Below are 24,842 nucleotides of genomic sequence, written 5' to 3'. Positions count from 1 at the left end.
CTTGTCTTTCAAAATATAATCACTCAACAAGCTGCTTTAGTTTTACCTTAATAGCGCTGAGTCAGCTGAGCTGCATGGGAGATGCTACGAAGGCCAGGATATGACAGAAAACCAGAGGGGATAACGCAGAAAAATTGTAACATGACAAGGTGGAAAAAAACATTGTGCCAATAAGCATAGTAGATTATGAGAGCAGTTGTGACTTAAAGCTACAGTAGGCAACTTCCATCCATCCATCCATTTTCTGTATACCCTTGTCCCTAGTGGGGTCAGGAGTGGTGCTGGTGCCTGTCCAACGAACTTTTCAGGCAAGAGGCGGGGTACACCCTGGACAGGTCATCAGTCCACCGCAGGGCAACACAGAAACAAGACAACCATTCACAAACACACACTCACACCTAGGGAGAATTTAGAGAGACCAATTAACCTAACAGTCATTTTTTGGGCTGTGGGAGGAAGCCAGAGAACCCATGCACGCACAGGGAGAACATGCAAACTCCATGCAGACCGAAAAAGAAAATTTTGGGCGATGAGAGATCGGCCAATACATGTGAAGTCAATCTTATCCACCGATCTTATTTACCTTGGCAAAGCTCTAAAACTGAACCTCTCTCTAAACTCTCCTTAGCTGTGAATGAGTGAGTGTGCATGGTTGTCCTGAAGGCATTAGTGATGCAATCACTTGCTTCCCTGAGTCGTTAGCAGGACTCTGGAGAAGCTGACTGCACTGAGGAGAGCAGCTATTTGGTTCCAGGGACACATCTGAATGTTGCAGGCCACCGGCCCTTGAGTTCTGGAGTTGTCTCCTGCTCTAAAGCTTTGCTATGGATTTTATTTTGGGGTATCAGTATAAAAGGTTGAACACAAACCAGATTAATAAGTCAGTGATTGGGATGCAATAACTTTCTCAAAACTCAATATTTTATTCAAGAATAAAGAAGAAAATCCAGCATGTATGACAATACAAAAACAGCTTATGCTTGGAAATATTGAAAGGAAAGAAAATTTAAACTGAGCTTTCAAAAATAGTTATTTTTTTCCATGAACCTCCAAAACACATAAGTAAAGAATTCAGACATTTATGAACTGTGCACGGGGGAAAGAAATTCATAGGACTAAGCAAACAGTCTCAGTAGTTTAACCACTTTAACGTCCTCATACCCAACTACATTTAGATGCTGCATTAAATTAAGTTTCTTACCAGAAATGTTCAACATCCTGAACATTTCTGCTTCTGTTCCATTTGAAACTCCTTAATTTCAGTTCCTGTTTTCAACCAATGTCTAACCAACACAGCTGCATTAACAGTCAAATCTTTAGCCACTTCTCATTTTCTTCAAGTCCCTTGCCCAAGGGCACATCAAGAGAAGAAACTGGAATCGAGCCAACAACAAAACCACAGCCACCCCAGAGCCATTTGCTGGACCACACACTGGTCTCCACTGGTCAACTGGGGGCAGAAGGAAGTCTTGTCAAGAACTGGATCCAAAGTCAGGATGTACACAAAGCTTTTCCATCAGGAAGTTTGTCTGGGAAAGGTCAGACAGGATTCAGGAAGAAACATATATTTATTTCTCAGGAAACATGGAGATAATTTCCAGCTTTTTGTATTCCTCTACCAGCATAAGGTAGAAGGCAAATTAGGAAAAGTCCTGCTAATATTCTTCACTCCTACCAGACGTCACTGTGCTGCAGTGTCGAGGCTGTAAAAACTGACAACCATCCCTGCTTTATTGTGCTCTACTTATTAAGATTTCACATTTGCAAACATTTTTAATTTCTGATTTTCCTTCTAAATATGGAAAAAGTTCAAGACAATGGCACAGTGTGGCTGCTGGCATTTGTATTGAGAGATGACTCTGCCTCAGACCTGCCCAGACAGAAACCCAGGCGAAATATTTCCACCCAGAGCCATCTCTGTGTGGATAGAGTGACTATATACTGTTTCACGCATTGAGATTCAGCTGGAATACAAAACCTTTATTTGATGAAATCTTCATCAAAATGCTAAACATAGACTTTTCTCAAATGGCACCTTTTTGAAGAATGGCTTTTCATCATTTAACTCTCAAACAATTGAAGAGAAAAATTTAAAGATTTCAGAACATTTTCAGCATATCTTTGGCTCAAGAGTTCTGCTGAAACATGACTGAGGGAAAGATCTGAGTTCTTGTAGGCAGGATTAACATCATGTAAACCTTAGAACTGATTGGAGGAAAATTGTCACTACTCTGATGGAAAAATAATCTAGATGTATGACACATGGAAAAACAGATAAATGGACTGACGGTTGTCTGAGGCAAGATTAAAGGCACATGTGAGAAGGACGAAGATATGGAGACAAGAAGAGTTTGGTCTCAGTCACAACCAGGAGCATGTCAACTAGTGCTCTTCACTACACATGGTTATCTACCCCCAAACTAAAGGAACTCCACTTAGCTCACTAAGAAAACTCAGTTATCAAAAGAAATTCAGGTTTTAAATATTCACAAGAAATCAATATATTATTTGAACTTCATAGATCACATTTTCTCTCATATTAAAAATGACATGTACTTTTACCCTGCAACATATACACAAAACCCCCAAATCCCAGTAACCATCTCCATGTTGGCCTCAGTCTTTTAGCTTAGGCTTGTTGTTACCCACATTGGCTTCAATTCAAAAACACAAAATATTAACAGGTATTTTATTTAGTTTCTAGTAAAGTAAAATAAAACTAAGACATAAATTTTCTGCAAGAAATAGGAGTTTGGAATCAATAATTCTTCAATATTGATTAAAACATACTGGTATCACTGTCAGAGTTTTTCACTTCTAACTAGACATTTTCCCATGTTGTAAAAAAAAAAAAAAAAAATCTGCCAGCAAAGTTAGTACTTTTTATAAATATTCAAAAATTATGGACTTCAAACAAGCTCCTGAAAAGTTACTTTTAAGTTTTATCTTATTTCACTAGAAACCACGACATATGTTGAAGATTTAATGTTCTTGCAGTTTTGTTACGCCAAGCATCAACCACAGATGCTGCATTCATGTCAGGAGGAGTGAAACAGAAAAAGTCAGTAGGTAAACAGTGTTTGCTGAGTCCACAGTGGGAAACTGGAGCCAGAACCACTTACTCTGGGTCCTGCAAAGAGTGTGTCTTCACTTTTATTATCTCGGAAACTTCATGCTGTTTAAATGCATCTTAAAGGCGGTATCGGAGCAGCCCATCCAAAGATAGGCAAGAAGTGCCAGGAGGAGCTGGCTACTCAGATCTGCAACACTCCATCCTTCTGATGCAGTACAGCTTTTTAAAACAGTTTATGAACAAAATCGGTCTTATTGTTTGCCACACCCACTAACCACTGAAGCCAACTGGTGCTTGTTGATCTGAACTAGTAAACTTGGCAACAGCTTATGGAAGAGGTCAAACATTCCCCTGGAAGTTAAGACTGGCTAATTTAGCTGTTTAACAGAAGTAAAGATGTGCTAAAAAAAAAAAAACCTGTAGGTAATCAACGCATTTCTTAAGTGTTGGTCATTTTGCACATTTGTAGCTAAACTTTTCTGCACGACTTTCAAATCAAAGAAGCAGTGCTGCAGGACGTTCTGCTCTGACCTCTCCAGAGTCACCATATATGGTCAGTTTCTCCACCTGTCCTGTGTAGGTGTGTTGTGAGGTCATGTGGTTCTGGCACCATAAGCTATATACCATAAGCAGGGTGGGCCTCATAGCTAAAGTGGTTGATCAAGAGGTCGTAACCTCTGACATTTTAAGTCAATTGGAGTGTACAAGGGTCAGAACCATAATCAGTGGAAAGACTGAACTATAAAGATTACCATGATAACTACACTACATGGGTGTGAAACAGAAACAGTAGTGCGTGATGAAATGGTACACTGTGGGGAGAAAATGGAGGAACAAACTAGCGTAAGGTGACTGGACCCAAACTAACCGCCTTACTAAACACTAATTTGCTGCTTTGTAAAGGAGCATTTTGATTTCTCATTTATGAGGCATTTGGACCTTCCTGTAATAATAGATGTCCTCAGTATTAATGTTGCATAATTTGCATTGATTTTCAGTCAAATAAAAGGTAGCAGCTCAAATACAGAGAGAAATTCTATATTTTCTATTAGATCTTCAACAATCAGGACACGTGTTAAAGAAGCTGCAGCTGAATGACATGAATGCAGCACAGCTGTGCGCCTGTCAGGAAGCTCTAGGGACGGCTAAAAACAGCTTCAGTCTCACCAAATGGCTCATGATGAGAACTGCTTCCTGTTCCTGGGAGAGAAACCGTTCCGCTTGCTTGGAATGTGGAGACGACGAGCCTGCAGTCGCTCACAGCTGCAAGGTAGATACTTTGTTTTTAATAACAGTAGAAAAAAAGTCTAGAAACCATTTCTGAAAATAAAAAAAAATGTCAGGTAGTTCCAAAGTGGATGTTGTAGAACTTGGCCCAGCTGTGATCAACCCACCCTCCACAGTTCCTCCTGATCAAGGTCAGGGTCAGGATCTGATCATCACCAGCACAAAACCAACCAGTCCAACAAATAAACAAAGGCTTAGCCATGAATATGATTTGACTTTTCAATAGTAGCAAAGTCTGGGTAGCATAAAGGAGCCAGTTTTCATGGTTTACGCTTCTGATGTCATTCTGCTACTTACACAGACAGAGGTGGTTCTGGTGTCATACCAACCCTGAGAAGTGTTTTGGTTCACAGTGGCTGTGGCTCAGCCGGAGGCCATATGGGCAGTGGGTGAGCCTCGGTGTTGAAGACGTACTTGTCAAGACTGATGAGGTCAGCGTCCTCGGAGAAGAGCAGGTAGAAATATTTCAGGGTCTCTCCCAGGAAGAAGCTCTCCATCTTGTCTCTGGGACTGGGATAATCTGGATCACACACGTTGTTGATGGATGTGTAGCCACCAGAGGAAACCTGAGGACCCACAGACAGACTTACAACACTGCAGACCGAAGCTTTCAGCTACCGGATGGAAAGATTCTGAGAAGATAATATGTGTAATGAGCAGTGGTATGACTGCAATTAATAAATTGAAGCAAATATTTTAATTAAAAACTATGCATCGACAAAAATATTTTCAATTTAAAAGCAATTTTTGCTGCTAAATCATTCAATAAATAGATATAAAATATTCAATGTTTTCAATCTGTTCTTTATGTTCCTCAACCATCAGACTGGTGCAAAGTGTTATTGTAGTAATCCAGCTTTCCAAAGTTTCAGGAACGTCTTTAGAAATGTGGACGTTGATGTCTGTGCTGCTGCTACATGTTCAGCATTGAGATGCTGTTTTAACGAGTTAAAGTCCCAGCTCTAATATGAAATTGTTGGATTGGAACAATAAAAATCATAGCAATCAGAAAGCAGAAATATGAAAGAATTTGCTAATATTCTACCAGCACTCCAGTCATACATTCTAACTAGACAATCAAGTCTTTGTTTTTCCTGATTTGTTTTGTCATTGAATGCATCAGCTGTTTTAAAAAGTTATTCCTTTGTTGCAGTGAGTGTGAACGTCTAACGGCACACAGCCAGATCTGACTTTAAGCCACCTGGATGATCATGATTCATGTTTGATGTTTATTTCTTCAGACTAACCTTGGTGTATTTGTTAAAGTTTTGTAGAATCTTCCAGCCCCAGTCCTGGTATTTGCGATCTTTAGTGAACCTGTACAAATAGAAGAGACTCTCCACAGTCTCTGGTCGAAGAAGATTGTGTCTGTCTGCAGGCTGTCAGACAGAAAGAAAGACAGGAAAAAAAAAAAAAGAAAACAGATGACTTGAGACAAATCTTGTATTTTTCTCACCTGAAACTTATGTGGAATTATTTGATTTGTATTCTGGTTTAATGAGATTTACTCCTTTCTTTTCCAACTGTCTCTCCGGTTTACTCACTGTTTTCCGTCAGGTTTACTGACAGTTGACAAAAAATATGATGAAATTTGAGCTCAGCTGAAATGGCTGATATAAAAATGCAATACTGTGTGTAGACATTGTAAGAAGAATCACTCAAACACTATTTTATTTCAGTAATTCATTTTATGAATTAAGTTCATAACTTAGATCATTATGTGATTAATAAAGTCAAATGTAACCAAAATCCTCTGACCTGACATGTTTCATTCACTTTTCCTTTTTCTCAGGTATGAACTGGGAGCAGCTCTTAAATATTCACATTTTAAAACATTTCTAAAATTGTTAACCTAAAAACAATCTCACAAAATCTGTTCATATTTGTGTCATTTAATTTGAATTTTTTCCCCTTGCTTTGTAATAAATAAATAAATAAAATAAAATAAATAAATAAAAAAACCTAAAATGTTACTCCATTATGAATGCTAAAATCGTTCAGAATTGTGATGGTTATGGCCTGAACAACCATAGTGAAGAGTCCTGGTACAACAGTAGACAGTCAATAAACTCTCTCCGAGGAAAACACAAAAGGCCTTTGCAAATGAATCTAGCTGTTGACAGTGGAAAGTTGAAAAGACAGAAGTATGCTCGAAAAAGCAGCAGAGATACTGTAACTGTTTTTGGGAAGTTTAAAGGTGTAGACTGAAGTCGGATCTTCCAGAGCCACCACACACATGTAGCTGATATACTTATTTCAGGACATATTTTGTCCTGAAATAAGTATATCAGCTCCTGTCCTGTTACTCAGTACATGAGAAGAGGAGGTGGAGTGTACGGATACTGACACTGACCTTTACATCAATGTCTCTGATACTGCCCTGGTGCATGTTGAAGTGAACAATCTCAGGACTGAGGCCAGTCTCCATCTGGACGTACATCTGATAGCAGGTGTGCATCAGCTCCTTGGCCAGGTCCATGTGATCAGCAGGGAGGCCATTATGAGCACCGAGGGCCAAAGTGCCGGGGAGGAAACATACCAGATGATCCTACAACAGCAAATCACACACAGGGCCAGTCAGTGAGCAGTGCACAGCTAAACGCAGCAAGAAACCTTCATGGTATCTTGACTTTAAAGGTATAAAAAACAAAAATAAAAACCATGTGTAATAACTGACTGAAGAGACTGGTGCCTGGTCCTTTCAAACATTAGAAGATCTTTGAAGTCATTAAAATGAAACTAAGGCCACAGATGCACAGTATCTCCCACCTGAGGAAGTATGTAAAGCTCAGAAACATTAATTTTTAGATAATACTGGTCCTTTAAGTTCCTTTTTTGGTGTCCATTTAATAGAAGTCGGATTGCAAAAGGATTTAAGGGTTATAGAGTTATAAATGTAAAGGTTTATTAATCTTTACCTATCCACAAGGGGAAGATGTTAGATCAGTGACTCAAGTTTCAATGACTACTAATATGTTTACATCATAATGTTATTCCCTCATCAAAAACATAGCTGGAGTGTTGCTTTGATTCTTTCATGCAAGGTTGAGAAATCCTTTAATCTCCCATGACAACCATTCAGCTGTGCAAAACGCCTAGTTGTACCTAGCACCACCTCAGAGCTTCCACCCACAGAACAGCCTTCCCCCGCCGCTGCCCCATTCAGCACTCCAGCAGCAATTAGCAAACACCTGGTAAGCTCATCATACGAGCCACTTCTCAGTGTAAAAACGTTGTTAAAGGGTTAATTGAGGAAAGTTGTGAAAACTTCCTGAAGGCAGAGTTTCAGAAAGACCAGGAGTTTTAAAAAGACAAAAGCCCAATTTCAAGGCGTTAAATTACAAAGTAACATTTCTTTCAAGTCATATTTGAAATATGTAGCAATTTTATAACAACTGAGTGCAACACAGTTACTTCATAATGCTATAAAATGTTGATGTGGTGTACATGAAAAATATTTAATACTGCCATTTAAAAAAAAAAAAATTCAGCCCATTTTATTTAGCATGCAGTGGGTGTGTTGCTTCCTTCCAAGGCCGAATCTGAATCCTGAAATGTGCCAGAGGGTCTCCAAATATGAAAGTTCCTTCAGAAGCGTTCTCCTTTTCCTCAGATATGAAGGACGTGTCTGGTGTATTCTTGGCAGGCTACGCTATCCCAAGATTCATTGCAGGCCGAATGGGAGATTATTGTTTTAACAACACAGGATGAAGTGAGAGACAGAGGACTACACCTTTACATAAAAGTACATTAAGTTCTGTCTGTACAAAACATAAAAGCCTATAGAGGTTGTTTTGTTAGGCTTTTGTTATTTGCATGTTGTATATGTTTTTATATAATTCTGTAAAAAAAAAAAGAAGAAAAAATCGATTTAATCATTCAATTCATTTAACATAAATGATCAAATAAGTAATTTTAAAAAACTCAGCAAGATTACTAGGTCCATTTTTACCAGCTCGTGTTTAGCACTGTCACTGTTGCTAGGCAACAGGACATACAGCGAAGTAAAGGCGGTAATTAATCTAATTCAATTCAATTCAAAAATACTTTATTAATCCCAAAGGGATGCTCACTTCTGGTGTTCACAGTACGTGAAGGACCTGGCCTGCATCAACCAGGCAGGATGTAGCCAAACCCAGTATGTTGTCCTCAACAGCAGCATACTGCAGTGCCAGATTCTCCTTAATAATAAAAGCAAGTTTATTTGTTACTAACCATTTTAGGACTGAACTGTCCATGGGAGAGTTCTCCAACAAAAACAAGACCGTTTGGTGAAGATTTCTGCAGCAAGTTCTTCTTTACACCTTCAATGGCCTGCAGATAGTCTTCCAAAAACCTAAACATCAAAAGGATCAAACAAGTATTCAGAAACAGCAGTGTTCTGTATAATTAGCGTGGCATTGTGTGCATGAAGTTAGTAGTAGGTGTGAACCGATTACAGGCTGATCGCCGATCTTTAAAGAATCTGACCAGCCAATTCCCGATTTTTTTGTGTGAAATGTTGCTAAATATAGCAAAAAAGTCACTGTGTTGGCAACAGTAGGGTGACTTTTGTTAACTGCAACATGCAGACATGACCTGGTGGGCCTCTCTATGAGTCATATTTCTCTCACTGGAGAGCCGATTTGTAGACCGTTGCTGAGGTAGATAAGATCGAGGGATGAGATCGGCATTCACATGTGAGCATTGGCCAATCAGAGGCCTCCCAAAATTAAGAAAATCAGCGCTGATAAATCAGCTAGCCGGTAAATCTAAATCTAGTTTCTAGGTCAGGTTTTAACAGTTAGCCAAACGAAATCCAGCTTAGTTAAAAATGTAATGCACAGACAAGCAACCTCAGAACAAATAAGCACATACAGTCATGTTCAATACATAAGGTTATTCATGAGAAGTTAAAGTATTTCAGTAATTCAATTCACCAAGAATGTTTTCAAACCTTTTCTTCTGTTGATTTTCTCCTTAAGATAACATTTAAGTTTCAGATATTACACCACTCTAACAGTTTTTTGCAATTCCTTTATCATGCAAATTTATGCAAAACCAACAGATCAACGCATTTTAAGTGCTAATGCATAATAGTGAGTTTATTGCCAACTTCCTGCAAAAAAGGTCAAAAAGATTGGGTTCAAGTGACTGCCAATTCCCACCTTTAGGAGGCAGTATTTCTTACTTCTACTACACTGCTGCTTCAGCCTTAGTTCATGTCACAGTCTGATCGATGTGGCAAGTAACAAAATTTAAGTTGTTTAAAAATTAAAAATGTTTGTGTTGGGCGTGCCGTGGTGGCGTAGGGGATAGCGCGACCCATGTTTGGAGGCCTTGAGTCCTCGACGCGGCTGTCGCGGGTTCGACTCCCGGACCTGACGATATTTGCCGCATGTCTTCCCCCCTCTCCTGTCAGCCTACTTTCATATAAGGGACACTAGAGCCCACAAAAGACCCCCTGGAGGGGTTTAAAAAAAAACAACAACAATGTTTGTGTTCAATCCAACTGATTTTTTCTTGTCTTTTTTCTTCTACATGAAAAAAGACAACCCCGTCTATGAGGACTTTTTCCTCAGACGGGATTCAATGAGGAAAAAGTATTGTAAAATTCCTTGAAAATATTTCTAAAGTAATACCACAAAACCAGTGATTTTCATTGCAAATCATTAAATTTGGAATCAAAATAAATTGTATTGGTTTGATTAAATCAGGCCAATAAAAACATTCTTAGTACAGAAATGTAGTCTTCACAAAAAGTATGTTTGGTACTTTTCATGTCATTTTCAAAAGGTAATTTTTATCTGACAAATGAGCCTCATTAAAACACATTTATTGAATATTACTGTATATAAATGCATGTGTTGATGTTAAAATGGACTCACTGGTTCTCCTTCTTGCCACCTTGGATCCACTGCTTCAGCAGGTATTCATAGTAGCTGTCTGCTCTGGCTCCCAGTGTGTAGATGCCTTGATGGGTGAACTGTCCACTGTTGGTGTTGATGAACATGGGAACAAGACCGTCCAGCTTGCCTTCTAGCTTGTGGACCTGATTCATGACTTCAGCTACTGCAGCCTGTACAGACATCAAGAGAGTTCAACTGATGACACTGCTGTGATAGTCACTGAAGTAAAGAGAGAAATGCTGGTATAATGGCCCAGAAAATCCCCCGGTTTGATTCCAACTGAAAACCTCTGGAGAAAATTGGAGATCAGAGCAGGCAGAAGAATCTCCCAGAACATTAAGGCTCTGAATACTAATTTCAGTTTTTTTTTTTAACCAACATCTCATAACTCATGGCATATTTATTGTGTTCTGATTTGATATATTCCCATCTGTGGATGATCTGGGTATCATCTGGTGTTAGTTTCATGTCATTAGCTTTGTTACAACTATATCTACTGAAAAAAGTTCAAACATTTAGTACATGTTCCCTGCTAGCCACAACAACATCTATTAAAGCTGCAGTATGTAACTTTTGCAAAAAAATTGTTTTGTCCATATCTGTTAAAACTATCACCAAGCTGTGACAGTATTACTGGATTTTTTCCCACAAATTATCTGTTTTGTGTTATGCTGTCACAACATAGTGACAGTTTTCACAAAGGTGTAAAGCAATATTATTCATAAAAAATACATAAAGTAGCTTTATGGCTAAAATTCTGGTTTGATGTGTGCCACATTATATCACAATTATTTATGCAACTAGAGTAACAACAAACCTTAAACATAGTTTGTGTAAGTAAATGTAAAGTAAAGACCTTTAATAGTTTGATTTAAAGTGCTGTTTGAGTGCTGCTGCTTAACAATAAATATCTGAACACCATAATGATGTTTTAGAGTTTCTCATCTTGTAAGGTCAGCTTTTCAAACAAATATTACATTGGGAGGACCCACTGTTCCTTGTGAGCCTCACTGTTCCTCACAAGGAACAGTGAGGCTTAGGGCCTTGCCATAGGAACAAGTGCTGTTTGTGTTTGTGTGTATGCGCACGCTTTCTTGTTTTTATCATGTCATGGGGACCTCAATCTGTTTACACAATCATGTCCTCCTCCCTCATGGGGACCTAAAAGTTGGTCCCCCTAAGGAAGATGGGTTTAAATGACTATATAAGCCATCTTAAAGGTGTTGGTGAAGTTTCAGCAATGGCCCATATCACATGTTTTTCTATCACTTTTGTGTTAGGGTGTGTGACCCGATACTGCCCCCTATAGTACAAATATGGTCAGGTACCACCTTCTTCCTGGTCCCCAAAAAAAAGGTTATGGCAAAAACTTTAAATTATTTAATTTAAAAGACTATATCAACTTAAAAGATAAAATCTACAACTCTAAGTGAAAATGGACATTTTTCTACAAAGATTAACTCCACTGATTCAGTGTTTAGACTTTTGATTCTGTGAAAATACCCACCTTCAAGAATTGTTCATATGTATTTATATTGTCTGTTTACTGATCTTTAATAAAGTTAAAAAAAGACAAAAATGTGGTTCACTGTTTGAATTTATTAATAATGGAGTATGAAACAGAGAGCATAAAAGACTCTAAAAGTGTAAACATTTGTGCAAATATTTAGTTTATTATTCAACACTAAAGATTTGGAACAGTTTTAAGACAGCTCTATATATTTGTTTATACAACTTTTTCAACTACAGCTATTTTGTAGTGAAGAATGGGCAAGTGTTTTAGTCTCTAGATCTGCATTGATGTTGAAGCCATAAGGCAAAACACTAACAGCAAAAGAACTTTACAGCTTATTGACCCAAGTGGACTATACACAAATTGAGAACCTTTCAGTTTTATTGATAATTAAATTATAAAAATATACAATATATTTCTTCAACTTCACAATTAAATTCCTCTGTGTTTACTTTCAAATAAATTGCCCATAGCGTATATTTAAGCTGTGGTCATGAAACAAAAAGAGTTAAAAGGTACAAGGGGTTTAAAATACTCTGTTTCTGACAGTGACTTTGTAGCAGTCACTTCTCCTAGATTAATATGTAGTAAATGTCAGTCAATTGCATCAGGTGTGCATTGCACTGAACTTCCTTCACCAGTTCCTGATGTTTAGAAGGCAAATAGTAGCTGTGGAGACTAAACCTTTTTTAAACAAAAGAAACCTCTAGTAGAACCTGACAGTGTCAGTGACTATTTGCCATAAACAACTAGAATTTGGAAAAGACACACCTCCTCCCCAGAGCAGAACCTTCGGTGAATGTGGATATTAAAGTCTGAGGTCATTTCGCAATATCTACATGTATTTAATTTTGATCCCCAAAAATATTAGGACATCTAAATGTAGACACCAAAACATGTGTGAAAAACGTCCTCCTGGAACTCCCCTACCATGCTGTCATTTTCTCTGGTGGTGACACATGACTGGCCTAATTTTAGCCTTTTCTTTCTCCAAAACCCATTATTTAATGAAATATGCAGCTTGTTCCTTTTGATAAGAAAATAACTCAAGCAGTTATCTTCCTATAACTGCTTGAATTATAGGAAAATATAACTCCTATATTATAGGAGGAACAACAAAAGCTTGTTCCTTTTGATAGGAACAAGCTACAGCAATGGGACTTGCATATCTGCAATTGTTTCAAAGATTAGATGTCAATTGGCATATTATTATATGCCTTGGATCAAACCCAAGTTTATAAACTTGGGTTTGATCAGAAGATGAATTCTCATAGAGAAACCCATAGGCTCCAGCTATCCCCAATTTTACAGCATTCGGTTGACACACAGCAGCTTCAGGAACATTGGGGTGACCTTTTGACCCACCCAAAATAGTTCTTACCTCTGGAACCATAAGTTATACTTGGATGACAAAGGATGTAGAGGAATCAGCACTAAAATCATTAGTGTATTCCTCATTCCAGGTCGCAGGGGTACTCATAACCCAAATTTGATATTATGAACGTCCAGTTCATAATGCATAGTGCACTGGATAATGCACTGCATTTTCCAGTGCATGGATATTCAGTGCATAATCCAGTGCGTCACCCATGCACTGGATAATCCAGTGTGTCACCCATCCACTGGATAATGCAGTGCGTCACCCATCCACTGGATAATGCAGTGCATCACCCATGCACCGGATAATGCAGTGCGTCACCCATGCACCGGATAATGCAGTGCGTCACCCATGCACCGGATAATGCAGTGCGTCATCCATGCACCGGATGATGCAGTGCGTCATCCAGCGTAATCCAGTGCATTGCCATGCACTGGATACACTGCATTATCCAGCACTGGATGATGCCCTGCATGATATAGTGCATTGTATTATCCCATGTATTATCCAGTGAACCATGCACTGCACTGGATAATGCAGATCTAGTTCCACTGTCAAATCAGATTTTTTTTTCCAAATTAGACCATTTTGTTACGTTGCTTTTCAGTGGCAGATTTGGTATTACCAAAGCCACAAGTCCTTAAAACTAATGCAGCAAGCAGTTTAACGTTCTGCATGTCAAATGCAGTTGCAGTGCTACAGTTTTCAAATTTGCTAGCCAATGCTCTCCTTTGGACACTCAAGGTGTCCCCACAGCACACATAAACCAGTGTTACCTAGTGTGTTAGATGCTGGAACAAAGTTGGTCCCAAGAAGGACTTTGAACTGCGTGTGCATTGGGTCCCCATAACTCATGTCTGAGGTGTTTGTAAAACACTAAATCCAGTTGCAATGCCTGAAAATGTAGAAGATTTGAGATATTTCTTTGACATTGTGTTTAATATAATTTAGGGCTTCGGTTCACTATTTCAAGTCATGATTCTTTGATTTTATTTTAAAATGTATTTGTTCAAGAAATTTGTTTCCATTGAAGCAGTTGGTTGTCCATATATGTATACCAATAACTCTTTGTTAAATGTTCTAGACATTGACCAATGCAAGTGTGAAACAGACTGAAATGGATTCCAGTCTTCTGTCACTTTGTTCAGGCTCTCAGAGGAACACTGATGACCCTGAGGAAGACAGAGCTTCTAAACAGGTAGTTGTCTCAGATGTAAGTTCATGCTTAACACTGTTTGGCTTATTCTGTTTAACTGACATTTGATGGCCACAAGACCTGAAGATCAGTGCGTGAATATGGGTATCTGCGGTGCTATATTCAAGAATTTTTCAATCCATCTGAATAGTTTTTGAAGTTTGCTTATTAAGTGTCCTTTTTTAAAGGACACTAATTGCCCTCACAGCACATATTAATCAGTGTTAAGAGTTGGAGCAAACTGATTTTCAAGAAATGGTTAGGTTATGTTTTTGGCATATAGTTCACCTTAATTTTTTTTCTTAACTTCTGTGAAAGTTTTCTGTTGTCTTTGTGAGAGAAAAAAAATCAGCCATTCATCTTTTTAAAAAAAATCAGGAATCTTAAATTACCCCAATATAAAATCTTCTTAACATTCTAATTAGGAGAGATTATATTAGAATTTGTTTGTTTTACTCTCATTTTTTTAATTGTCAAAGTTTTCATGGCTCTTGTTTCTTTGCTGAAACAAGCATGTCTATCTCTGTTCCAGAATTTCACAAAGTGTCTTGATGAAAACAAAATAACACCTAAATTGCACCGTACTAAAAGTCTTCCTCTTTTCTTTCACCAACTATTGCACAGAGAACAACTATGTTTAAAATTAAAATTGCATATTTATTGTTTTTGTCCCATTTAGATTAAAAAGGCTCTATGACAAGAAACATTACTGCTTGTACTGCTGCAAACCATTTTCTAAAATGGCAAGACATCTACAGAAAGTACATGAAGATAAAATGCAGGTGGCTAAAGCACTCAGTTTTCCAAAGGGTTCCAATGAGAGAAAAAAAACCCATCTAGATTTCATCCGCAATAAAGGAAACTATGGTCACAATGCCAATGTAATGAAATCAGGAAACTGAGTGTTGGTGCCATTCAAGCGACCAAAGGAAGAAATGAAGAGTAAAGACTTCATGCACTGTGCATATTGCCGAGGTCTTTTTACAAGAAAAGTACTACGCAATACATGTGGAAATGTGCTCATAGACCAGAATCAGCCTGTTTAAAACCAGGAAAAAAATTGCGTGCAGTCCTTCTGCACTTATGTTGGTGGCGTACCTTCCAACATTGGCAAACAATTGTGGGGAATAATCAGTGCAATGAATCCTGGTCCAATTACAGATCTTGTCAAGAATGACTCTGTAATTACTGAGCTGGGGCAACATTTGCTGTAACATTGTGGTACTTCACTCAGGAATCAATGTGTATGTGAGAAGATGAGAGAATTGGCAAGGTTGGTGTACAATGCCAGGAAATACGCAACTTTGAAACAAATGGAAGAACTCATAGATCCAAAAAACTACATGGAGACTGTGAGAGCTATCCAATTCACATGTGGGTTTGATGGTGAAAGAAGTGTGTTCAAGATCCCATCACTGGCTAACAAACTTGGAAATTCTCTAGTTAAAGTTAGCAAACTCCTACAGGCACAGGGTTTGATCTGGAACAACTCAGAACTTGTTAGAAAGGCCAGTGCATTTCAAGATGTCCAATGGGCGAAGTGGAATGAGTTAATCTCTGCTACTGCCCTAAGAAACATCAGAAAGTCTAATTCGAACTTACCCACTCTCATGCCCTTTACTGAAGATGTCCAGGGCTGTTGTTAATTAGGGCTAACAACAGCCTAATTAATGTAGGGCTGTTGTAAACAAATATTTTAGTAATTGAGTAATCTAACAATTATTCTTACAATTAATAGAGTAATCGAATAAAAAAAAGATCAAGTAAACATGGGTAAATCTAACATAACAGCAATATTACCATCGCATTGCATATCAACATCAGTCCAATTTTTCACAGTTGAGCTTCCCTAACAATAATGTTTCTGTAGTTTAGAAAATTAATTCATAACAATAAAAGCTCACTTTCCAAGTTAACCTGAAGAAAAGTTATACAAAAATCTAATGTTATATTCAATGACATAATAAAGAGGGAGGCTCACAAATACGCTTATAAAAAATGTCTATACTCCAGCTTTTTGTTTATGCATTCATCTTCAGTCAATTTAATAGATGAACTCTCACCTTGCCCAGACATTTATAGCTTTTGTGTTTATGTTAGTGACGGGATTTGACACCTTTGTTCTTCACACACAAAAACACACCTACCAGCTACATGCCGTCACGATGAGCTCCGCCACCCATTTGTTGGGACCGGGATGATATGAAATTAATTTTTCCGGTTCGTCCGTAAAGCTACACTTACGTTAATCATCTAATGCACAGCCGGCCGCAGTGTACAGTCTATCCGCTCACCTGTATAAATACACCTGCAGCGCTCTTCCCCGCTGTTCGCTCTGAACCGCCACCAGGCAGCAGCTCCGGAAGAAAGACTACCGTACTCCAGGCATTGCGCCAGTCATTTTAAGGATGCTTATTGGTCCCCCGAAAAAAGACAAAGACATTATCATCAAACAATAAAATCCTCCCAGGCCGAACTTGAAAACTGGACGTTATGCTGCTAACACTAATCTATCGTCAACAACTCAGGCAGAAGTGAGAGCTCCGTGCAACACAAGTAACAACCTGGCCGGAACACGGTGCACTAAATAATAAAATATAATTTAACGAAGCTTCGAGGCAGATAGATTTTCGTCAAGGAATTTTAATAATTGAGGTACTCGAATCACTCGGTTAATCATTTCAGCCCTAGCTACATGCACATCATAACCGCATCACAAATAACAGGAAGAAGCTTCAGCGTCGTTAAATAGGCATGCTTTATCCATTTTACTTCCAAAGACTTGTTCATTGTGTGTGTTTCTTTTGTTTTTGTTTTTTACATACTGCTTCAGTGTCAATTTAGAAGAAACACTATTTGTCTTTTCATTGTTTTAAATGTTTATTTGAAAAACTTGAAGTGCAGGTTCATCTCTAACGCCTTTAAGATAAGGTTGTTTCTTTTTTTTTCTTTTACAGCCACTGGGCATCTTTGTGCCTGTAGTTAAATAAAAAGGTGTTCTGAAATGATTTGTTTTTATGTAATCATTTTCTAATGTTGGTGATACATTATTGATCATTCTGTTTAAATCTAATAAGCTGATGGAATATTTCAGGAAATGGAACAAAGGTCCCCACTAGGTAAGTTTGTATGTGTAATTTATGCAAATAATATGTAAATCTGATCCCCATCTGACATGTTTTTTAGAACGTTAATGAGTCCCCATGAAGCAATTTCTAGACAGGTTGATGACCCTACTTTAGAAATTTAGTTATTTGAAGTTGCGTATAGGATAATACAACTATAAATATTGTACAATATTTTATATCAGTTTATAGAACCACTAGAAAGTGTAGTCCCCACAAATGATGATTAAAAAGTTAGTTCCCACTCCCCATGGAAACCGGGGTGTGTGGGTGTGTGTGTGGGTTGAAAGTAGGCAGATCAGAGTGATGGGTTACCTGGTACTGAGGTTCCTGGGTAAGCCTGCTGAGCTCCCTGAACTCCAGCTGAATGCTTGTAACTTCAGCCACAGTGCTGTCAGAGGTCCAGCGAGGTGGGTGGGCGGTGCCTTTCCCAATGTTTACATCAGAGTAGGGAATCTTGGACTGTGTGTTGAAGGCTGGCATCAGCCTGGAGCCAATGTCTTTCTGTGGAAGTACAGTGGCTTTAATATGCAGCCACTGTATATAAAAGTGGCTGTATATAAGCCACTTTTATATACAGCCACTGTATATAAACAGCTAACATCACACCAAGCCAACATTACTGATGACTGGTAAATTTTGTTCTTTGTTATTCTGCATTAACTGTGGTAGAAAAGATCAATGTGATGTAACTAGTGCAAAGTTAATAGGCACATTATGCTTGAGGATCACTATGACTGCTTTTCACAGTGAAGTAGGTGATGCCACCCTACATGCCAAGTACATTTGATTTTCTACATGACTTTCAGGCGTTAATTTTGATTAACTGGACACATACAGTTTAACATGTTAATTGCATTTTTTAAAATATACCAAAAATATTAAGTGAATGCATGTATCAGCACTTTATGACCACAGATTACAAACTAATATTTTAGTTGTTGAGCTGAGATATCTACTTATTCAATAATTTAGCAGCATAAAGGGTTTTTGAATTCCAAAATTTTAATCTACAGTTAGATAAAAATGCAATTTATTTTGATTAATTACAGACACTGCAATTAACATCATAAAGCAACTTTAAATTGAGTCCCACCGCTAATTTAATTATGATTCTGAATTTTTTTTCCGAAAAAGAATTCACTAAAATGTTCTCTAAATTATTGTGGCAGAATGCATAAGTTAGCAGGTACTGTTTGATAGGACCAGATGGACAATTTAATGGAACCAGTGAATAAAGCAGCCCGTCTGATAAAGAGTAAGCATTTTTTAAAGAGCCGTTTGTGCAGTAGCAACTTTAGACTCAATATAATGACAGATTAATAACCATAAAGACTGTTACATACTTTTCAATGCAACTTTTTCACATTGCAATACATATCACAAAATATTGTGATAAAGTTTGAAAAAAGCCTATCCAGAGTATTGGTAAATTTATTGTGGATAAATGTATTTTGCAATCAAGAAGTGTTTCCACTCTTTTGGCTATGTAGGCATCAACCAGCTTTATTTTGAAAAACAGTCAGATAATCCACTAATTTCAGGTAGATGACATGCTCAGTGAGTAAAAAACATGTGTAAATTTTGATCTAAAAGTGAAAGTGAAAAATGGACAGATTACTGCATCTGCATCAGTGCGGATTCCAGATCCGGGGACTCACAGCTTTATCCAGGAAGAGGCTGTCTCCGGTCAGGTGGTAGGTGCTCAGCAGGCCTCCCAGGATACGGATGGTAGTTTCAAACAGATTAACATCAACATTTTTGTTGAAGGTGAGCTCTGAGGCAACCCATTCCCTGGCTTCTTCAAACTCTGAAAGTTTATGAAAGTAGTTTGAAAGGTTTCCGTGGAAGACATTCCTCCTTACATGCAACTACAAAGTTTCTGATCTGCAGTTTCTTACGGTTTAAAAAGCAGTTTTCAAAGACCAGAAGCTAAAAACCAATAGAGTGATTTCTGGTGCAGAGCAAAGGTGATCTAGATGTCAGTATACCCTGCTTGAGCTCCAGGATCCACATGGTGTCCAGGGCATCGATCAGCGTGAGGCCGAGCCCGAACCACTCGCTGTAGGACCTGGAGACGGGCCGGAGCTCGTCGTGGCCCCAGGCATATTCTTTGTAACCCTTCCAGGCATGTCTAAAAGCTTCCCGCACTGCCTCCATCCGCTCTGTCTCTGAAACACACAACCCACAGCTCACTGGTGCATAAATATCACAAAGCAGAAACATGCTTTCATTACTTTGCAAGGTATTTTTTTTAATGTCTAGGAAAAGGCATAAATAGAAAAAATTTTAAAATATGAATGTATATTAGGGCAGCACGATATTAGAAAATCTTGCACTGGTGATAACATTGGTACATATTGTAAAGATGATGTCAGGTACGATATATGCCTGTTTTCTTCTTCCTTCTTTCTCATCTGTGCTTCTATCCCTCTGTAATGTGGTGGAATGTTTTATTATGTGGTAATATATTACTTACACTTCATTGATCTGATGGTCATGTTATGTCTGTATTCTAAATGTTTATGAACCAAATGAACCACTGGTTGAACAACCAAGCTTAGATGTTGTTTTCTGCAACTGCATGGCAGTCAGACTGTCTCTCCTGTGTTTTGGATTCTTATTCTTGGAATTTTTCACCCAACAATTATTGATATTATTAAAATATCAATATTGTGCTCACTAATATTGAAGATATTACATTTGCATTAAGATCTATCTTGTTAAAAATGCTTAATAACTTATATTCTACATTTCAGGGGATAAAACCAAAAACTACCTAAAACTTTTGACTGGTTGACATTCCGGTTGCCAGGAGAGTCCTCCTTGTTTTCTCCATATTTGCCACCTTCTGTGACCTGGACAGTGTCGATCACCGCCCCACGCCAGCTAAAGGTACCAGAAATTTAGAAAAAACAAAACATGCATTTCTACTTCCAAATTAACAGACAATGTCAGTTATATTTCAACATGGTAAACACAATATAATGTTGTCTGAATGACATCAAAGGACAATGCAGTTTAGGGTTGCCACCTGTCAGAAATAAAAATAAGGGATGCCCACCATGGTGAGGTCAACACGGTGGGGTGCCCGCAGAAGTGGTACATTTTATTTGTAAAAACATAAACAAACAATAGTGCAATCATTACAGAGGTGCGTTAGAGTAAGTAAAAATTGTACTCCAATCAGAGTACGGTAGTATAATTTCAACATGTTGAGTAGAAGTAGATTAAGCTTTAAATAACGTGTAAAAAAATTGTAAAAAGTATTTGCTAAAAAGTCTACTCAAGTACTGAGTAACTGATTGTAACACATGATTTAATGTTTTAACTTCATGTCAAACAGCCAATAGTAAGCAATATTTTTTCTACCTATTTAGGTCCTGCCGTGACAATTTAGCTGCCCTTAATATTTCCTGTGTTTTATTTTGGTCATTGTATGATAGGAGTGTCAATCAGACATTTATAGAAATATGCAACAAATTGCATTCCATAACGGTTCAATACGGGATGCAACATTTACAGCAAATAATATGGGACGATTAAGTATCAAACGGGACAGGTGGCAACCCTAGCGCGCTACGAACCTGAAACCTGTGGAATGACAGAGCAGCTGTTGTAACCACACTGGTAACTCTTACCTGATGACTCTCTCCTCGTCTCCCTCCTTCTTGATGTCAGCTGCCTTGACTTCAGACAGGATATTAGATGTGTTTCCTTTCTTCTGAAGACGGTTCGGAAGGACAGGAGGTCCTCTCTTATTGGATAATTTCCTCTGCCAAATGACAGCACAAGCAACAACAATCAGCAAATTATATCTAAACCTAGTTATCGCTTAAAGAAATGCATGCTCATGAAACCTAAACTTTAAATATGTGCTGTTATAGACCACAATTTTGACAAACACATTAGTCTGTAATTATGCTTTGTCATTTAAATTCATTTCTTAACACTTGTAGGGTATTAAATGTATTTTTCAATACATCGAGTTCCAGACCTGGACATCAAAACATAACCAGTAATCTAGCTGTGGTTGCCATGATCAACCAAATGACCCCTGAACACATGTCAAATATTATTCATTTATGTACAGACATTTTTGGGCATTCTTTAAATTATTTACAAAACATGGAATCTCACAAAATTCCCTGATATCATCGAGTAGGAAAAGACATGGAGCGGTTTGTGAAGAAGTTTGGCCGTTGCTTCCTGGTACCTGACCAGGTGGGGTCAGCTCAGCTCTCATCGTCACACAGACAGAAAACAAGGTCAGCAGTGGCAAAAATGCTCACTGAACCACTGAAGTTATCCATGAAAGTAAAAAACAAAAAACAAAGCTAATAGAAAAGTTTAAGACATAAAAACACCTCAGCAGTTTCAACCATTTCTGGTAAAGCTGGGGAATCATTGACTGGGGGGCTAAAAAGACTAGTTGCCATGTATTGAAGATGCCTGTCAAAGATTAAGGAAATAAAAATGAAGATGGGCCCTATTCATTATGCACAAGGTTTAATCGTTTACAGATTTACTTTTTCAGACATATTTTGATGCCAAGTTAAACTCTAAATGTCTTTATTTTGCTCCTAATTGTTTTTTTCATTCAACGAAAACATGACAAGAATATACTTTTAAAAGCCCTCAGTGATCTGCTGAACTCTCAGCACCTTCTTATATTTAGTGAAAGTTGAACAGTATTGCTGAATTAGTTTTTCCAAACTTCTAAATTCCACATGTTTTGGATTAATAAATATGGTTAGACTGGAAAAAGTAGAATTTGGGAAAAATAAAATGGAATTCAGAAAATAATGAGACAGATTTTGTAGGGCTGTAGAATCATATTCAAATCAAGTATGAACATTCCTCAATGTTTCCGCTGATGATTTTGTAAAAAAAAAAAAAAAGAAGTGACCTCACTAATGAATCAATATTTTCTGAAATATTTTCACAAAGGGTGCTAAAAGATTTTGGAGTTTATAAATATCATGGTCTCATTGGTTTTCTTTTAACTATTTAAAGGATGTTTTTATTTTGCTTAAGTGCTCTAATGAAATTCTGCTATTTTCTTTGCAGTTAAGTCTTTAGGTATGCTGTGATAGGTGCCAGTGGTGATTCTAAGCCAGATCTGTAACCTGAGAGGGCTGTTCAGGCAGCGGGTCTTGGCCCTGTCTGACAGGCTCCGGCAGCACATGAGGTTTGAAGGGTTTCAGAAGGATGTTGCTCTCCGTCTCCTGCTCTCTCACTGTAAAACCTTGAAACAAGCAAAATAACAATCAGTGTTTACTATACAGATTACAAAAAAAGACCAATTTATTGTCCAGTAAACATTCAACAATGACAGCTCATCAAAAGCACCAACAACAGGCTCAAAAGCACAGGGTTATCCTGCCAACATACAGGAAAGCTTACCTCGGAGCTGCTTGGTAACAGAAGAATAGGAAGCCAGGCCACAGATGAAAAGCAGTACAAGCATGAAGAGGAAAAGACTCCGCTGTAGCCTGGACAGCTGCTTCCATTTCTGAAGACACACAGAAAGGGAATCTCACTGAGACTGAGGATGGTTAGTGACTCAACATGTGCTGTCTTCTAATAAAATCTGGAATGATGAACAGTTTCACACTGTGAAAATAACCAAATATTTCCATCTACTACTTTACAATGACTAAAGTGTCACTATTATGATAAAACCACTCAAGATTTAAAAAGTTGAACTACTGTGCTTTCATTCTGTGGACACAAAAGTTTTTAATAATAAATATTTCTCTCAGGCAGCTATAAAACCCAAAGCATTTCAGAGCGTCGCTGTTTTCGTCTGTAGTAAATGAAACACGGGTGTAAACTTGCGACGTAATCAGAGTAAGTCAAACCGTAAACAACTAAGTATGAGAAACAGAGGAAGTTGTGAGCAACTTCAGCAAAGACTTGTGCAATTTATCGTGCAACAACTAGTACTACTGAAGAACTGCAACCCCACTTTTTCAGGTGATGATGATGATGACTAATGTTTCTGGGGAGGAAAGGTCCTAGGGTGACCTAAAGGTCCTAGGGTGAAGGGTTGCAGCTGGGAATCTGAACCAAATCATTGATTGGCAATAAGCAGATCTTTGCATATGATAATTATTCAGCTTTAATTCTGGTTTAATTCAAAAGTAGTTCTGCATGAGTTCCAACATATTAATGTTCAGTGACAGGCTTCCCTTTGCCTCCTATTTCCAAGTCTAGAGTCTGAGGCCTCTTTAGACCTATGGTAAGTTAAAGAAGATCCTTCCTGGCCACAGCATCACCATCCAAGACTCTGACGATACTTGGATCATATGAGTTAGAACAATATTTGATTTGACCGGACACAGAACAGAACGGTTGGCTTTCCCATCAGAAGGAAGCGACCTACCCTCCAGTACGACTGTCTCCTCCACTGCTTGCCATTATTGTAGCTCCCTGTCTGTTGTCCAGTGAAGTGGATAGACACGTAGTCCGGCCGGCTGGGCGCGTGCATATCTGGAACCAAGCATTGACACAAGAGGCGTGGCGGTAATATTCATCCAAACTGGGAAACAAAATTCATATCAAGAATCAGGCATGGGACCCATGAGCGACAACGTCAAATGTCATTAACAAAAAACACAAATATTTGAGCCAAGTCTAGTAGTTTTCATGACTCTAATATATGACGCTTCGTACTCTTAGCTTAAATGTATAGGTAGTTAGCATAGCACAGCTAGCTCAGCATAACAGCTATGTATCAGCAGACTAGTTTGGCGGGGATAGCTGTGTGAAAGGAACACTGTTAGACACGGGGTGGCCACTAGACACTGGACAGGGCCACCCCTTTAAGTTTCTCAATTAAAGCTTTTTCGACTTTACTTACCAACTGTGGACCGAGCATAACCCGAGGCCTACACACACCAAAGGTAAACAAAGGAGCTCTTTGTAAGTACAGCACAGTCACCATTCCTACACCATTACTCCGTTCAAGAGTTTAGAGGTTAACAACACAGAAACAGGTGTAAAACTATTGTTCACTTACTTTTTAAACCGTACAGCCCTCACAAATCCACCACAGAGTCACATCAGTCGGTGTTTCAGTGGCAAACAGCCCGTTGTTGACAAAGTAAGTTGGGAGGTCTTTTCATATCCAACGCTGTTTAGAAAATACACAAGCTAAACAGCTGTGCAAAAACAAGTCTCATTTCATGCAACAGGAAATTCAGATGCTGACTGCATGTCACCCACTGCCAGCTGTAAATGAGATGCAGCTCACGTAGACTGTTACATGCTGCGTTCAAAGACCCGTCAGTAAAACGGAACATTCAATGACTATGACAAGTTGCTTCCCTTACTGAACTAAAATAATGTGACACATTCCCTTAAGCAGGGGTGCCCAAA

At 38.3% G+C, this 24,842-nt stretch overlaps 1 protein-coding gene across 2 annotated transcripts; it reads right to left on the bottom strand.

Annotated features, from left to right (window-relative positions):
- Window positions 1–899: 899 nt before the first annotated feature.
- Window positions 900–24,739, bottom strand: man1b1b (mannosidase, alpha, class 1B, member 1b). Of its 2 annotated transcripts, XM_032577903.1 has the most exons (15): window positions 24,484–24,739; window positions 24,325–24,352; window positions 23,848–23,954; window positions 22,866–22,974; window positions 22,589–22,707; window positions 21,101–21,234; window positions 20,239–20,348; window positions 19,451–19,630; window positions 19,121–19,269; window positions 17,775–17,963; window positions 10,228–10,418; window positions 8,576–8,696; window positions 6,714–6,908; window positions 5,608–5,739; window positions 900–4,926 (listed from the first exon to the last, which is right to left on the bottom strand). In XM_032577903.1, exons 3-15 carry the CDS (start codon window positions 23,950–23,952, stop codon window positions 4,708–4,710), a joined length of 1,953 nt encoding a protein of 650 aa, XP_032433794.1. In that variant the 5' UTR covers window positions 23,953–23,954; window positions 24,325–24,352; window positions 24,484–24,739; the 3' UTR covers window positions 900–4,707. The 2 variants fall into 2 exon arrangements, with proteins under 2 accessions (XP_032433794.1, XP_032433793.1); XM_032577902.1 differs by lacking the exon at window positions 24,325–24,352.
- Between the last annotated feature and the right edge of the window lie 103 nt (window positions 24,740–24,842).

Source organism: Xiphophorus hellerii, chromosome 12, assembly GCF_003331165.1.
Source record: "Xiphophorus hellerii strain 12219 chromosome 12, Xiphophorus_hellerii-4.1, whole genome shotgun sequence".
Taxonomy (NCBI): Eukaryota; Metazoa; Chordata; class Actinopteri; order Cyprinodontiformes; family Poeciliidae; genus Xiphophorus; species Xiphophorus hellerii.
This window is presented reverse-complemented; position numbering and strand designations above follow the sequence as displayed.